Source organism: Agelaius phoeniceus, chromosome 2, assembly GCF_051311805.1.
Source record: "Agelaius phoeniceus isolate bAgePho1 chromosome 2, bAgePho1.hap1, whole genome shotgun sequence".
NCBI classification, from domain to species: Eukaryota; Metazoa; Chordata; class Aves; order Passeriformes; family Icteridae; genus Agelaius; species Agelaius phoeniceus.
The window spans coordinates 77,761,917-77,779,735 of NC_135266.1; the positions used below are offsets into that span (position 1 = coordinate 77,761,917).

General features: G+C 40.5%; 1 protein-coding gene across 1 annotated transcript in view; it reads left to right on the plus strand.

The window, feature by feature from the left end:
- PGR (progesterone receptor) overlaps positions 1-10,999 on the plus strand; it is a 38,669-nt gene extending 27,670 nt beyond the window's left edge. Inside the window, exons 7-8 of the mRNA XM_054654611.2 lie at positions 2,058-2,215; positions 3,627-10,999. Coding sequence (XP_054510586.2) covers positions 2,058-2,215; positions 3,627-3,782 — 314 coding nt within the window. The 3' untranslated portion in view covers positions 3,783-10,999. The remainder of the gene's footprint in view (positions 1-2,057; positions 2,216-3,626) is intronic.
- The last annotated feature ends 6,820 nt before the right edge of the window (positions 11,000-17,819 follow it).

The window sequence follows — 17,819 nt, forward strand, 5'->3', positions numbered from 1 at the left end:
AAAAACTGGTCTTAGCAGAGAGTAAGTTTAAAAATATATGAACATGGAAATTACTAAAAGAATAGCAAAATTCCATTAACTGTGCTAAAGCAGTAAAGGTAATGTGGATAAAAATCCTGGTATAACTCCAGCTGCTTTGTTAGAATATTAATGCATTCCTATTTTAAATGCTTTCCACCTTGTTTTCATCCCAAATAAACTTTCTTGTCTATCTTCTAAAATTTCAGTTAAATTTAGATAAATTTCTGACAAATTTGTGATAAATTTCAGCTATCTCTGTTCCAGAAAGTTCATATCAAATTCAAAAAAGCATGACAGTGTCGGTCCAATCCCTCTAATTTTTGAGTGCATCAGTTTAATAGAATTCATCCAGTTACCTTGCTTTATCAACTGCATTGTATTTAGAAGCTATTTTTTTAAGATGATATGTTTTGTATATACAAGAAATCACTTAAAAAAAAAAGAAAGTATTTCTACCTGTTCTGATGAGTTTTGCTTTTTGTTCTCTCCTGCACTTATTGTCTTATAGGAAAAAACAATTTGTCAGATCTTTGGGAAAAGGAACACACCTAACAGTTGTTGCTGAGACATTTAGTAAACATTTGGTACTGTATAAATATAATTCCACAAAAGTATTTTTAAAGAGCCATATAACCTTGTTGTTGTTTTAAGGTGTTTTAAGACTACTTTTATTTTAGTCATGATGTTCATCTTACTCCACTTCAATTGTGAAAGTACAGCCATTTCAATCTTTTGTGTACTAACAGTAAATCAAGTCTAATCCTTTAGTCTCTCATTGTGTCTTCTGTTCAATTTATTATTTAGATGAACTGTTTTTGACATTTTTAGATTATTCCAAAGTAGCAATAATTTGAAATAAACTGAGTGTCAGTCTCGATACATTTCTAATTTTGAATGGACCCCCAGCCTAAATTTTAACATTATATTTGATTTTACAGTTTTTCCTTTGAGCTGGCTGAGGCTTAAATGTAATGCTTTCCAGACTTCTGATTTAAAGGAATTTCTAAATCTTGTTACATAAGATTTTGGCTCGGTTCGTGCCACTGAATAGAAGTATCCTCATTCTTGCCACATGTTTGGGGAAGGGAGCAGCTCACATAGATAGCTACAAGGAACTTTTGGTCGTTAGGTGGGAATGTGACTGTCTTTTTGCAGAATTCAGAGGAAAAAGGTGATTCATTGATGGAAGATACCTTCAAAATTAATTTGCAGGGGAAATATAAAGACTTAATTGCTGGTTTAGAGATGTAAGTCAAGGATAACTTCCATCTAACCCTAAACTCCATCAGAGCCACTTTATATGAAAACATTCCTTAGTTCTCTATAAAAGAAATGTCTAGAATCATCCAGGCTTTGAAAATTAAGGTATTCTTTTTCCATGACACTTATCAGTAGCAGCCACTAACAGGTTCTTATCTCAGTGTTCTCTCCATGGCCTCATTTTGATTCTCACACCTGACCTTTAAGAGAAGAGGGAGTTCAACCAGTTTCTTCTCCTTGCTCATTTTTCTAAAAAGCTGTTCACCTTTAAGTCTCTGATTGGTTCTATTAAGTGAAGGAGGTTCAAACAGGAGGTCTGAGCCCTGGCAGCTTTAATGTCTGCACTACTTTAGAGCTGTTAGTTCATTCCTTGACTCCATTTTGAAGCACTCCAGCTAGATGTTTCTTCCACAGATTTGCTGTGAAGAGGGCAGACCCTCAGCAGGGTAAGCACAGATCTGTCCATAACGTGTTTCCTCAAAGACAGGAGTGGTTCTTTAAGCCATATTTTTTTTTCCCCAGCTAACACATGTAACTGAAGCTTAGGGATATTTCTAGACATAAGGCAATTGGCAAAATGAACTGATTGCTCCTGGTATATCCTTTTAACTAATTGTATCACTGGTTTTGGAGTAACTCCTGAAGGGGAACAAGTACCTGGCACATCATAATGAATTGCACTGTACAGCATGAAATACTGTAAATTTTTCCTGTACTTGAAATTTCATCGCCTTCAGAGTAAATTGTAGCCCAACTGATTTGATTTTTTTTTTTAGTTCCTTTGGAAGGTCTAAGGAGTCAAAGCCAATTTGATGAGATGAGAACAAGCTACATCAGAGAACTGGTGAAGGCAATTGGTATGCGCCAGAAAGGCGTTGTGGCCAACTCACAGCGTTTTTATCAACTTACAAAACTGATGGATTCCATGCATGATGTAAGTTGATTTGTTAATGCTTTCTGCTCTTTATATAAGAAGGAATTTCCTAAAAGTAATTCTATGGAAGGGAGTCATCAGCATTGCTAAACAACAGAAGAACAAACAAAAAACTCCTTTATTGTGTATATTTGTGTGAATAGATAGCTCTATATTCAACATCAGTATTTGTATTGTGCACATATTTTATGGTATACCACATCAAAGTATTTGTGAAACATGCATTAGAGTGCTACCATTTTGTTTAACTTTTAGTGTATTTTAACCAGCACAGCTGTGGGCTTCGGTAGGGTTGGTGTATATGTGTGTGAGCACGTGTATACTTGTTCAGGAAAATAGTGTGAGGTAGAGGCAATTCAAGTTGCAAAGTCAGACTACTAAGAATTAATGAAAGGCAACCAAGATTGGATTTCCAACCTTAGTTCAACTGGTTTTATGTGGATATTCTGTACCACTTTTTCAGTATCTGTCTAGGTTTAGAAATTGAGTAATCTTTGACAATTCTAGATATCATGCCCTGGACACTTGAACTCAATGTTGGTTGTGAGGAACTCCTAAGGAGTTCAAGGTGGACAGGACCTTTGCATCTTTGTATTCTCCAGAACTCAGCAAATCTGCATTTTATTTTAATTCAATCTCTTCCTTTTAAATGCATACAGTAAAATAACCTGTAAGGAAGGGAAAGAGGGAGAGAGGCTTGCTGCAAAGTAACAAAGTAGTATTTGATCCATGGAGTATTTTCATTCAAGTCCTGTTTCAGCTCAGGCTGATAAGGTGGTGGGAGATACAAGGAAAAGAAAAATCATCACACTGGAGAGATTGTGTGATGTTAAAGCCTAAGGTAGCAGAAATAGTCCAATATTTAACAACATAATGGTCACTGGTCTGAAATAAAAATTGGAATCTCTCAGAGAGGCTAGAAGACATATAATAATCATGTGTTGAGCAGTTGCTTTCAAGGGATTAGGGTCTGTGGAGTTCAGTGTTGGCAGCATACACGGATATGATCATAATGAAAACCATGTCAAAGCTCACAGGTAAGTAGTAAATGCTGCCTCTCAGAGCAGTGTTTAAATAGCAGGTAGTGACCAAAGCACCCACATGAATGTGAGAACAAGATGTAAGGTTGAAAGCTTGTTAAGTATTTGCCATGGTTTGTCACATATATCTTGAGTGAGGGTGATACTTTGTAATATTAGTGGAGCAGTGGTTTTATATGACTTGCCATAACTATATGTATGGTTTTTGCCATTAATAGGGTCTGACAAGTACCCTCATTACTGATTCAAGAAAGGACAGGGTAAGGTATAGAATGATGTGAGCTGATGAATGTATAAGTGACTGACAGCATGTTTATGTGGCTGCATTACTGTTAGCCTGATTGATCATGTTTGTATTTTATCAAATCCAGCTGGTGAAACAGCTCCATCTCTTCTGTTTGAACACATTTCTCCAGTCCCGTGCACTGAGCGTTGAATTCCCTGAGATGATGTCAGAAGTGATTGCTGCACAGCTACCCAAGATTCTAGCAGGGATGGTGAAACCTCTTCTCTTTCATAAGAAGTGAAATGTCTTTTATCACAGAGATGATACCTGGGTCATTTTTTGTTTGTTTATTTTGGTCAAGATTTTGCAATGTCAGGACTTCAGCATATTTGACATACTTACCCTGCCGACTGCTTTATACCTGTAACATACACAAGCCATTCAAGCTTGATGTACATATTGTGAGTTCCTGATTCCTTAACTGCAAAAATCACAACAGTCATAAGAAATGTTTTGTAAACTTGTCTAAGCTGCTTTTTAGATATGCATATGAATGACAGTGAATAGACTTTCCAGATTTCTAACAACAGTTATACCTTTTTCTTACACATTGCACACTCTTGAATTTCTGGTATGACATGGTGCAAAATTTTTACTTTAGCACATTGTGTGCATGGGTACATGTGGGCACGTGCATAATGTAAGATTTTGGAGGAATTAAAATAAATATCGCCCACATTTTTTTACAGATATTTCACTTTTTATTACTGCAAGGCCATCAGAAATAAATAATGTGCTAGGCACACAGTATATATTCATATTTGCACCTGTGGTCATGTTGCATTGAAACTCTTAATCCAGCATACTGTTTTCTGCATCATTCAGTGGAGCTCTTCTTCAAAAATCAGAAAGTTTAGGAAAATTTCAGTGTGTGTTACACCAGAAGTAATGTGTATGCAAACCCATTCAGCTTTGGTTTGTGTTATTTTTCCTTAAAAGTTCAGCACTTACTAAAGCTAAATCACTTAGCTGTAATCCTAAATTCATCAACTCTTACATTCTGTATTTCAGAAGCTTTAAATAGAGATGTTTTCACTGACTGCAACTCTTAATAATCTTAATGTTTTGCATTCCAATGCTGAACACTCAATCAGCCATTAGCATCAAATTATAGTGAGATCAGATGCAAAAAGAAATGGAAAATATGACTGCAAACATTTTGATACACATCAGACTTATTTCAGTATGATTTACTGGAGCTACATATTTTCTATTTTAAAAGCACACCATTATAAATGGGGTAATTGTAAAAAAGGAATTGGACTCAATTACCTTTATATTCATGTTTTACCATAGAAATGAATATTCAACTGAAAAATTATAATGTGGTGGTGTTTGCTCCTTTGATACAGTTATGAAGCAACTCATACATTTAAGGCAGTAAATTGTAGATATATTCAAACAACAGAGGAACAGATAAACCTTAAGAAGAATTTATGAGTCTATTAAAATATGACAAATTTTTCCAGTCATTACAAATTATATGTAAACATAGGAAATTGTGAGTCTTGTTTGGATACTTCTGGTCTTATGCTTTTGCTTTTGCCCATGGCTTGTTAGATGTCCCCATTGTGTGACTGTGTCCTGCTGGTGATGTGTAGCTTGGTCTGTACAGACATATCCTTGTCACATGAACAAAGGCCCCTGGAATACAAGTTCAGTATCCCCACCTAAATCAGGGTGCCCCTCATTAAAAGTATAAGTGATGTTGCTTGTTGGTAAAAATTACATCTTGGTTCTTGAAAAATCTGTGGACAACTGACAAGTACAGGAATGTCTCAAGGTGTCGTTACTGGTCATAATTTCCTAAAGCCAACGAAGAAGAATCCACATTACAACTGGGAATAAGAGCATTTTTGAGATCCCCACATATCAATACAAAACCCACTAGAGCTGATGCAAATGTGTGACCCTAGATAAAGTGGTATAGACAGACTTCTGTGTTAGTTGACAAGGTTTGTAATTTCTAACTGCCCAGGAAAGCAATGTCTTTGATATTCCATACAGTCTGACTTTTAACTGTGATCCTTAAAGCAATTATGTTTTAATAAATAGCACAAAATTCTTTATTTCTACATCCTGAAGGTTTTTTTCTTTATTTTGTGTTTTCATTCAGTAAATGTGCTTTTCAGTAAAAAAATCCATTTCAATCATTCCACTTTCATGTAACAACTGTATTTCCATGCATTCTTTTGGAATTGAAGTATTGCCACATGCTTTACCACCAAATAAGCAGACCGTCTATGTTACTGTTTAGATTAAACTGATAACAGAAACTTCCCACACTAAAAATTACTCCTCATCATGCTAATTTTGAAATTAGACGACAGATCAGGCAGTGTGTTTGCCTTAGGAATGCATGAATCTGCCTACATCTGCGTTTTACTCAATCCCTAAGTGGCTGACATGTCACCGTGTCCCATAAACTTGGCAGATTAGTCTGAAATGCACTATATTTGCCTCAAAGGCATAATCAAAAAGGAAAAAAAGATACCTTATGGGAATAGATAACAAAGCTTAAAAACATTCTCAAATTGTATTTCTGAAAGACCTCTAACTCACAGAAAAAAATTCCCAAAAGTTTGTGGCCATGATGAATTCATTACACAAGATAGAATGATTGGGTAATTGTGTCTGCTATAAGTCTGGAAGTCCTGTGATCATTATGTGATTGTATGAAGTTGGGAAAAAAAATTCAGCGATAAGCCCAGATTATAAAATGGCCTTTAATGTCCATTTTGATATTGTCATTTGCTCTGGGTTATGTAGAGACTATGAGTAGTGGAAAGGGACCTGGGGGTGCTGGTTGACAGTGCCTGAGCATGATCCAGAGTGTGCCCAGGTGGCCCAGAAGGCCGATGGCATCCTGGCCTGGATCAGCCAGGTGTGGCCAGCAGGAGCAGGGCAGTGACCGTCCCCCTGTACCCAGCACTGCTGAGGCCACAGCTCCAATGCTGTGCTCAGTTCTGGGCCCCTCAGTGCAAGAGAGACATTGAGGGGCTGGAGCGTGTCCAGGGAAGGGCAACGGAGCTGGGGAAGGCTCTGGAGCACAAGTGCTGTGAGGAGCAGCTGAGGGAGCTGGGGGTGTTCAGCCTGGAGAAAAGGAGGCTCTGGGGGACCTCATCACTCTCTGCAGCTGCCTGACAGGAGGGTGCAGCCAGGTGGGGGTCAGAAGTCGACCTCTGCTCCTGGGTAACAACTGACAGCAGGAGAGGACGTGACTTCAAGCTGTTCTAGAGGAAGTTCAGGTTGGATAGCAGGAAGAACTTCTTCATTGAAAGGGTGGTTAAGTGTTGGAAGGGGCTGCCCAGGGAAGTGTTGAAGTCACCATCCCTGGAAGTGTTCAAGAGATGACTGAACTTACTTCTGTGGTTTAGTTGACAAGGTGGAGATCAGTCAAAGCTTGGTCTCAATGATTTTGGCAGATCTTTTCCAAACTAAATAATTCTGATTCTGTGAACATTGATCAATACACCTGATTTCTTCCTTCCCTACAGAAATCTTGTGTACTATGACTTTTCAACCCTGCAGCAATGTTCAGAGAGGAATTACTTGATTTTTTTTACTGAGTACAAGGTTTTATAGTTGTATATGCTTATGTCCTTTAATAGTTTTTTAAAGAGCAAAGTATTTTGGACCTGAGCTTTACAAATATGTCTAAATAGACATCTTGTAGTGCTTCTCAATATATTGGGCAAGGCAGAATGCTGGATCTTCTTATGGTGTGTTTATACACTAGGAATAACAGGTTTCAGCAGATGGACTTTTCTTCTTTTCTGACATTTAGGATGTGCCTGACTACATTTTAAAAGTGTGAAACCTGTTGTATTAATTAGAAAGCTTGCCAGCCATCTTCTACAGGCTTTTGTTTCAAGCTATGACTAAAAGTTCTTCGTGCATTGAATAATGCATGCTGTGTCTGAAGCTAAGCCTCTCCTGTTCTGTGCAGTTGAGTACCTTTGACCAAAGCCCTTCAGCCTTACCTTCTGCTGGTGCTTGAGTGAAGCAACCAAACCAACCCATGAAGTCATCAGCTTCCTTTCAGCTCTGTACAGGTATCATATTTATGGCTTTTAAACAATGTTTTGGAGGTTGAGGTGCCTGGCCATGGCAGCTCACCTGTGTTTGGAGAGGTGAGACCTCCAGCCCCTGCAAGCTGTTCTCTTAGTCTATGAGCTGCTCTGCAGTTGTGCTTGCTGTGGTCCAAGAAACACAAAAGATCAAACACTTGGCTCATGTTTTCAAAGGTTTCAACTGTATCCACAGTTGGGACCAGCCTTTAGGGGTGGAGGAATGTGGGTTCCTTAATACCTAGTCCATGACAGAGGGAAATGTGTTCTGAAAAGTTTTCAGTTGATTTCATGGCACTTTGAAATGTCCTGGTTATTTGTGTGCATAATAAATATACATAATAATTTCTGATCTGCAGCTGTTTCTTCAGCTGCACTGGGGTTATGCTTTCTCATGCTATATGTGCAATGTATAAACTTTCTCATTGAAAGTGAGACCTAAATTTGTGTTTTCTGACAGTCAATGCCTTGTTTGTACCTTAGCTGGGTTTTTTCTTTCTTTTCAAGTAGTTCTCTCTCCATTGCTTTGCTGGGAAGGTGAGCTGCTTTCCTGTGTTCCTACCTACACCCAAATATTCATCTCAGTACCAGTGATGTGTCAGTAGCATGAACAGCAGGGATCCTACAGAAATCCTTCCTTCCTGTCCTCTCCTCCCTGCCCAAAATTAAGGTTGGTTTATCTGCAGAGCAGGAGAGGATGGGGCTGCCCTCCCCCCCATGCAGTGCAACTCTGAGCACACATTTCTTGCCTTACATGCTGTTTGTGGCAGACTGACCTTTCTTTCATTCCAAGAAGTCAGCTTGCAGCCACAGAGCTTATATCCAAAGCCCTCCCAACTTTCCACGGCTCAGAAGCCTGTGAGCATATTGCCAGGCTGGACTGTCAGCATTGCTGGATTTATTGGTTTGTACTGCTTTGTGTCATGGTGACCTGACTTGAACAGAGATTTGCTTTTAGTTTAGTTCTCTTTTTCCCTTGGAAGATGAAAAGGAAAAAAAACTCTAATATTTTAGGTATTTTTTGGTTTAAATTTGGTTTTTTTTTCAATGAATGCTATTAATTTATTAGATTGATGTTATTTGCATGCAGAATGGTACTGTAGCTTCTCAGATGCTGGGACAGGAACATGCAGTAAAAGGTGACTGCACAGATATTAATAACTAAGTTAAAATTTATCTGTCTGTTTACCTTAAAGAGAAAATAAATAACACACAGAAAACAGTCCTTAAGTGCTCTTGGAACTACGCAGCAGTTGCATAACTTCAAATACATGAACAGTGCTGCTCCTTTGATGATTTTTTTGTTCACATTTAGGAATTGTTTTCCCTGGGTTGAGCCCACAGTGCTCTGTATGGGGCATTTAAGCATATATAGAGGACATCAGATAGTGGTGAGTTTTCATTTAATCCTAGTATATCCTTTAAAACTGGCAACACTTCAATTTCTTGCTGGTGTAGGGTGGGCTTATTATAAATAATAAAAATACCATCATGAGCCTTTTAGTCATAGATCATGTTTTTCTGACCATGAAAACTATGTTATCTTTTCATGTCTATGGGTACAATAGTTCCACCAATTTAACATTCAAGCATATCAGTGAGGAAGTTCTCACAGTGTCATTTAAATAGTCTCACTCTAGTGCATTTTCCCACACTCAATTCAAATACCTACCCAGCCAGTTCATGACTAAAATCTCCTTTTCATTTGTGGAGGAAAAAAAAGAAATAAATCATTGTCAGGAAATCAGAACACTGCATCACTGATCTTCAAACAAGGGGCTAGGTTGAATGAAAAGCAGGTAGGGAGCATAATAATCACCTGTGACATCACATCAGAAATAACTGGGCAGAGAAGTACAGAGACCTTTGTGCTATACAGGTGAGATTTATATGAGCATCACCATAAGCTGCTCATTCCAGGGATGTACAGTTCTATCAGAGGCCTATTTTCCATATGCTGGATGGGAATATAGGAATGCTGTTACACTTCATACCCTGTATTGTTGAGTGATGTCCAGTGTGGGACTCTAATCTGTGATATCTCCAGTTGAGAACAATGTTCTCATCATGGTGCTGCTCAAAGAAATTGATTTATTCTGGCAGGCCTGTCTTGGCTATGTGGAGCATGAATAGGGAAAACACCAAACCAACATGTGCATGGCAGTATGAATCACAAAGGTGTGGATGTGATCTTACTGAGAGTATTTGAAAGATAAATACCTGGCCACCTGCAGTTAATATGTTCCCAACCTTTTCCCTAGATTCCAGCAACATTCCTAAGAGTAAAACATGGATTTTGATGGCCCATGGAGGCATATTCTGTTGCAGAAAAAGAGCAACACACTTGACAAAAGTTTACCACTGTTAAATAGAAAAAACTGTGACATGATGCTGTCAGGACAGGTTCTCAGGTCACCTATGGGGCATTACACACAATGCATGGGAATAATCATCTTTTGGCACTGTCATCACCACACATCAAGCATTGGTCAGCTGAGGATGTCAAGGCTTTTCATTTGAAAATTTAGATGTTTTGTATCCTAAAGCTCAGCTTACAGTACAGTCATACTGCACTGGACAGTTCATTTCTTACAATAATTTTACACACTCACATCCCCAGTTGCTGTTAGAAGCAGTTCCTAGTGATGGCTACAGCCAGCTTAGGTTTTACTGGGAGACAGAAACTGCTTCCCTTTCTCAAGCTTCAAAATACAGGTCATGTGTCTACTTGGCTGCCCACAGCCAAAAGGTTCCACAAATCTGACATTAAAAAAAAAACACAAACAAAAAACCAAAAAGAACTGAAATTTTGAAAATATTACTTAATGAAGTTTTGCACTTGAAGTACCCTTTAAGCATTCTCTGAAGACAAACATTAATTTTAAGAAAAACTACATGATAGAGAAAAGCACAAACCAAAGCTGGGCACTCCTGGAATGATCTGTTGAAGTTTCTGAATTTCTTACAACGTCTAAATCCACGTTTCAAATATTTGTGAAACATTTATTCTCCCCTCCTTCCTGTGCCTTCAACACACCTGCTTTTCCCAATGGGTTTCTTGGGTATGTAATACATTAACACTTTGTAGAGTCTTTCTAATCCTTAATGGAAAAAATCTGTAGAAAGACAAATAATCCTTAATTCTGAGACATCTTTGGAAGGATCTTCATATTTCTCTGTATTTGACATTAGGATCATGATAGATACAATTTATGCTTTGCTGCTATTTTTATTTTTGGAAAAAAAGACTTGTATAAGATTTCTGTATTTTCCTCTCGGGGAGCTTTCATCTCTATATTTGTACAACTGAAATAATAGCTTCAAATATTTTTGCAAAGGTGTTGTCTTGCTACATTGTGTCATGTCCAATAAACTGGGGATGTGCTTGCTTTGTAGTAGTATGAGAAGTGTTTAACTCTTCAGTAGATGTACAAAAATCCTCTAGACTGAGTGGAAGCTAAAGCTGCAGAATGACACTGCTGTCACTGGACACAGGGCTGCAGCTGCCAGAACCAGGCTGGTGGAGACACCTGTGCTGCAGTCCTCCAGAGCAGCTGCTGGGGGGCTGATTTTGGGGGAATACTTGGCAGCTCCAGGTTAGAGACAATGCACATTGATTAGTCACTGAGTTCAAACCTGTATGGCTGGGAAACAGTGGGGGGGAGGGGGGGGGGACAGAATTGTCTTTCACAGTTTTTGCCATTCAAACCCTCTACAAGACAGGATACAATAAAACCTATTTTAATTACTTATTTATATCTTTATTTATTCTTACATGGAAGGTTGTGACTTTAATCAAAACTGAAGCAAACTGCCAGCTGATAGAAGCATCAAAAATCAAAATAAATTACAATGCATTCCTGATCTCCTGGCATAAACACATACAAAGGGAAAGTTTATTTAAAAGCCTGCCCTGCAGTGCAGAAGGTCCAAGCACAGCAGCACTAGCAAGAGGTGCTGATGTGAGAGCACAGACTGTGGCACTGTGGGAGAAGAGGTGCTGGCATGGCACTGCTGGTCCAGATCAGCAAAAATACATCTGAGTAGAGACACCATTAGCACAGCAGCCTACACATTGGGTAATCATTAATTTGTAACTATTTAAAAGCCAGAGTTTCAGAATAAATTGTCCCTGGACTTTACAGAGCCAGTCCACACCTAGAGCTGGAGCTTTCTGCTGCCAGAATTGGTCAGTGCCAGATCTGTCCTCTGAGGTGCAAGATGCAGCACACTGCAGGATGCATCCATCTGCCATCCATCCACCCACCCTGGGATCCTCAGTCATGGGGGAGAAGAACTTTTCTTGTTGCTGGTCATGGACCTGGACTGGTGCAACCTTTCCTTGGCTGCACCAAAATCACCCCTGGCTTATAAGGAACTGACTCCAGTGCTCAGGTGATCCTTCCCTCATCCTTAATGTGCTCTGCTTCCCACCCCAGTGCCTTGTGACATGGTGTGCAACAGGCAAGGAGTGGGAGCTGCAGCCTGGTCAGGGGCACAGGCAGAATGGCTGGGAAATGCCAGGTGCTCCTCCATCAACAGGAGAGACCACCCCCCTCCTTTTCTGTTCCAAGGAAATACTGGCAAAAAACTGGACTGCTGGTGTAGATGTCACCCCTTTCTAAGGGTGTGCTGCAGTGTTAGTGTGCCCTCAGAGAAGGATTAGTCATGCCAACAACACCAATACTCATGGACATAATTTCCATATGATACAGAACATCTTGAAAGTGATGTTGCAGTTTCATTTCTGAATGTCCTCATTCTTGTCAATTGATATCTTGGATGTTACCAGTGCTCCATGTACACATCACAGGTTGACAGCTCTGGGACTTACCACACAGGTGATTCATTTTCCAAATTAATTTAGTTTTAAGCATTCCATGCAGTATAAAACAACTGGGGAAGGCATTTAGTCGGTACAAAACCACATGAATTTCTTCTACGTGGAAGTTCTGTTAACAGCTAGCACACAGAAGAAAATAATCTTAAAGTCTCTGAGACACTTGAACTTCAAGATGTCAAAGTGAAAGAATATGGTCTTACTTAAATATGCAGTGGAGCACATCTTCATTGGTACCTTTATTTAGGCCCCCATTATTTATTTACACAATAATGTTCCTCAGGATTGGGTGGAAGAGCTTTGTGTGTCCATATATATATATCTATATGTATGTATCTCTATACATCTCTATATATGTATATATATATATCTATATATATATCTATATATATATATCTATATATCTCTATATATAATCTGCTCTGTCCCAAATCAGCCTCAATGCATACCTCTTTTGCTCAAGGATAGTTTGGTGTTTTATTCTTTTTAACAGACATGGTAATAGAAGGGTATAAAGAATAAAATAAGATTACTCCTTATTTGACATAGGATGTCTAAACCCTTTGAGGTAGAAGGTTTTGCTTTAACCTTTAGCAGATGAGAGTCTCCCTAAATGAGATGGGATTTTTATTGTGACATCTCAGACTCAACAATGATGCAGATGCTCTCAAGCCTGACTCATCTCTGCACAGCACAGTGAGCTTCCTCTTAAACATACTAACAAGTGGAGCAATAATCACTGCCTGCCTACAGGGAAGGCAGCACTGGCATTCTGTGATTTTCTAAATGAAAGAAATGAGCGGTGTCAGAGGTGCTGCCCTGTGGGAATTCAGATGAAACCATTATTTCCTTTCCTGTGTGTCAGTAATGAAGGTGCTGCAGTACTGGAGAAGGCACCAAACTGAGCCAAGGCTGAGGTGATGCTCTGAGGAGGTCCAGTATCCTAAATCACCCCCTGTGAGCTGCCCTGGCTTTGGTGTTACCACTGTTTCACTCAGATGTTCCTGCAGGGAAGGCTGACCTAAACGTGTGCCAGGGAAAGAGCCATGCTTGTTTCTTTGCCTTCAGGTGAGGAGCTATTTGTGAGAGATTCACACAAATAACACCATGATAAACACTCTGGCTTGATTGTCCCTCTGGATACAAACTATCCAGCCAAGCAAATTAGCTAAAAAGCCACAATATTCACCTGAGTTTCTCATGCTCATGTGCTTACAGATATCATTATTATGATCATGCTTACGTTTGGTCCCAGTTCATTTCAGAAATATTTCAAGGCATCCTTTGAACAAAGATGAGAAAAAAATATTAAGGCAAGGGTTTGGCAGGGGCAGACTTAGTTCTCTGTTGCTCTGAGGGTAAAAATAATTGTGCTGGTTTGTTTTGTATTGTCTGAACTTCAGGGGGATGAGGAGGGCAGGGAGAAAGGCCCATCTGGAAATGTTACAAATCACAGCTGCAAGAGGGTGACACACTCCTATGGCATTCACTGCAGGTTTCTCAGGGAAGGACTGGGGAGAAGGACATTGTGCAGAATGGCCATATTTCCCATCAAAGGCAGGCAGTTTGTCCTAATTACAGAAAAGAAACAGCCCTTCACAGGACCAAACAAAAGCATCCCTTGAACAACAGCAAGAGCAGGAAATAACAAACTTAAAATGACAATTTAAGATGATGTTTTATGTAAAGATATATTTGCATCACAGCTGCCCAGCAAAATTTATTTGCACCTAAATGTCTCTGAGGTCTCTGCTATCTACTAGATTTCTTTAGATGCCCCTGAAGGGTGCACCAAGGCCCAGCAGTGTGGTTTTTGTCTTTTCTTCTTGTGGATTTTCCCTGCTGAGAGGCATCCTGCTTGTTTTGTGGTAATTCAGGGCTCACAGCTGTCACTGCTTACCCAGTCTCTGTTTCCAGCACTTTGTGTTCAGCCTCCCAGCTCAGGTGCACTGAAACCCTAACCCTTGTTACCTTCTGGTGAGGCTCTTGCAAACAGCACGTGCTCTATTCTAGGAACCAGTTGTGTCCTGCATGCCAGTTAATTTATTTGGAGGAACGCTCCACGGATGAAGCTCAGGTTTCTTACCCCTTCTGCCTGGTTTGGGAATTGTCCTCTGAAAGGCTTCTCACGGGGCTTCCCAGTGTGCAGCTGTCTCACCTGCTTGTGCACTGTGCTGGTGTTTCCCCAGAGCTGCCCTGAGTGTGTGGTCATCTCTGGAACATGGAGACCCCAAACGAGCTTGGCTGGAGCCCATTGCCCTGAGCTCTGTGTGCTGTGACATGTTGGGCACCATCCACGCCCCACCCAGGGCTGAGCCCCCACCCTCTCAGCCCCCCCACCTGCTGCCATAGCCAAAGCACAGCATTGCAAACCTTGTTTTGAAAATACCCCAAATCCAGATGTGCTGCATGTTTCCCTTTGCATGTGTGGGGTTTTTTGTAGGAATACAAAAGCAATGACTGCCAACAAAACTAAATCACTAATGTTTTTCGTTCAGATGGAACTGTGATCCCTTCTAAGGGCACCCAAGAACCATTAACAGTAATTTTAAATGAAATACACCCGTGCTGGGTCTAACTAATCAGTTCCTCAATTATACTGGCAGAGAGATGTATTCCAATTACCAAAGTACTTTCAAGTGAATTAAGACTCCTTTCTGTACCGGCTGTGGAGGTCACTCAATGTTCCCATGAATCCCTGCATGTTTACATTAAAAAAGCACACCATGATCTTTGGCAAAGGCACTTGCTCTAGGTTAGTTCAGCTTTTGAGCTTGTTGCCATAAATACAATAGAAAAGAAGCCAAGCATTGCAAAAGAAGCCAAGAATATCTTTCAATACTTTGTTTCTGTATCAGTGATTAATCCAAATGACACAGGAAAAGTTTTATAAACATGAAATAAAATTTTAAAAGATGAAAGTGCAGATACCTTAGGTAAATAAGGTTTCATGTTTAATGAGCAGTGTTTGTGTTAGAAAGGTTGGTTTTGAAGGAATGCATCATGCTAAACTAATGAGAAAATGTTCTGAACCAGGACCTGAACTGACTTTGCCACCTGCTCAGTTTATGCCTATGCTGTTTCCTTGGATCACTGAAGTTTCTCCTCTTTAGGCAGGAGGCTGTGGCCAGCCTGGCTCATCTCAGCACACATTCTATACCAAAGCAATTCCACACATCACTTTCTCCATAGCTGACATTGAAGACTTATCAATAATAAAGCCAAAAATACTAATTTTTCCAAACACATGAGAATCATTCCCGGTGAGGTGCTTTAATGCAACCAAGTAATGAGATGTGTCTTAATCCTTTCTGGTAAGAAGCAGAGATGTCTCACCCCTTGAGAGTTTTAAATTAGGTGTTAGTGTGGTAATTCAACACAGTTGTGTTGATTCAATAGCAATTTAAATCTTTTTACATTTAAATGTTCAATGAAATGTCAAAATATAGCATGTCAGACAGAACATGGGCTTCCCAGAAATAAAAAAAAAAAAAATTGTAGTTATTCCCTGATGTCAAATAAAATGGGACATTGTAAAAATGAGTATGAGAACTATTTTAGAGCTTAGTCTAGACTCCAAAGTAATGTTCATTCACTCACTCCTGCAGATCAGGGGCTCTGAAGCTGAGAAGCCTCCATTCCCATGGAAAAGAGCAGAAAACTCTAATAGAAAACACAACCTTTTTTTTCCAGATTTTTAACACAAAATCAATAATGAACTGTCATTTTTTGATGAACTGTCAACATGCAGATACTCTCCATTTCCTCTTGTGCCTATTCACAGTGCAGAGCAGGGTATCTGTGGCATTTCCAGCTCCTAACACTGCTGCTTTCATGGGCCCCAGCAGGAGTGGAGGGGAATCCAGTCCCAAGTGCTGGTTCCAGAGGGAGCTGTGGCAGTGCTGATGCAGGCACTGGCACAGCCCAGCTCACCAGGCACAAAGGGCAGCAGAGAAGGGCAGGTGCCTCAGGACATCTGTCCTTGCTCTTCTCTTCTTCCCAAAAGTCCCCTTGGCACCTGGGAGTGTTGCAGGGAGTGATGGTGACAGCTTCCATTGCTATTGTTCCACAGGAAGGGTTCACTCAGGGGTAGTTCTCTACACTTGAAGTCAGGGCACCAAGCTTCAGCTCAGCTCTAACCCCTTGCTGCAGCCCCTCTACTTGTCAGGCTTTTCCAGCTGAACTAATACACCCAGAAGGGGCTTTGCCAGCTCAACTGCATCCCCTGGTCCCAAGGGGAACCTTGCCTTCTCACTGGCCCCATCCTGCTGGGGACACCAGGATCTCAGCAAGGTGCAAGACAGTTTGGTGACTGCAGGCTGCAGGTGATGTTTTGATTCCTGAAAGGAGAGTCCACATCTCTCAAATCCTCAAGCAAGGAGAGCTGTGAAATACAGGCTTCACCTCGGAGCAGTTGTTAGAAAGTACCAGAAGGGAAAGATTCTTTTTCCATCTGGTCTGTGCTGCTTGGCTTCTCAACAGTCTCATTTTTACTTACAGCCAGGGTACTGGTGTTTTGTTTCTGTCTCTGATGTGCCTCTGGGCAGAGCTGAGGGCACAGTGCCCACACAGGAGGAGGCTGGCAGGCAGGAGGCACAGCAGCCTGAGCGTGCCAGGGACAGGAGCTGGCAGCTGGCAGCCATGGATGCAGGAGCAGTATCCATCCTCCCTGGCCTCCTGCAGTTTTCTGCACTGACCAAGCCCAAGCACAGTGAACAGGGAAAGAGTTTATCAGCTGGCTGCTTTGATCTTGTTTAAGAAGCACAGGTTTTTTAGTCTGTATCATAATAAAGCCTGATTGTTTCAGGGATATTAAAGTCTCCTGAGTTTCTGGTGAGTTCCTTCAGAGAAAAGGCAAAGCAGGCCACCTCACAGCTCCTGTGCCTGAGGCACAGCTGTAACTCCAGCCCATGGGCTGTAAAAACTGAGGCAAAAAGTCATGGAGAGATGCTGGGGAGGGCATACAAGGGAACTTGCAGAGGCCATTGCACTTCCTTGCTTCCCCCACCTGGCAGTGCTGCTGGAATGGAGCCATGGAAGGCCCTCCCTTGAGCCCATCCACCTGCTGAATTCCAGAGGCAAAGACCTCATCAGCGAGATTCTGCCTCGCCAGGGCTCTGCTTCTTGCTACCTAGCATCCAAAGCTGTCGTCTTCTTTTCTACAAAAGCCACATCTTTGGAGACTTCCACATGATCAGGACAGTGTATGACAGACTATTGTCTGGTATTCACATGCCCATCAACTTAAAGCATCCTCAGGGCTGAAATGTTACTCTAAAATGCATGTATGAATAGAAGTAGAACCAAAGTGGTTTTACTTGGAAAAAAGAAAAAGCTGAACCCAAATTGAAAACAAATAAAAAACCAG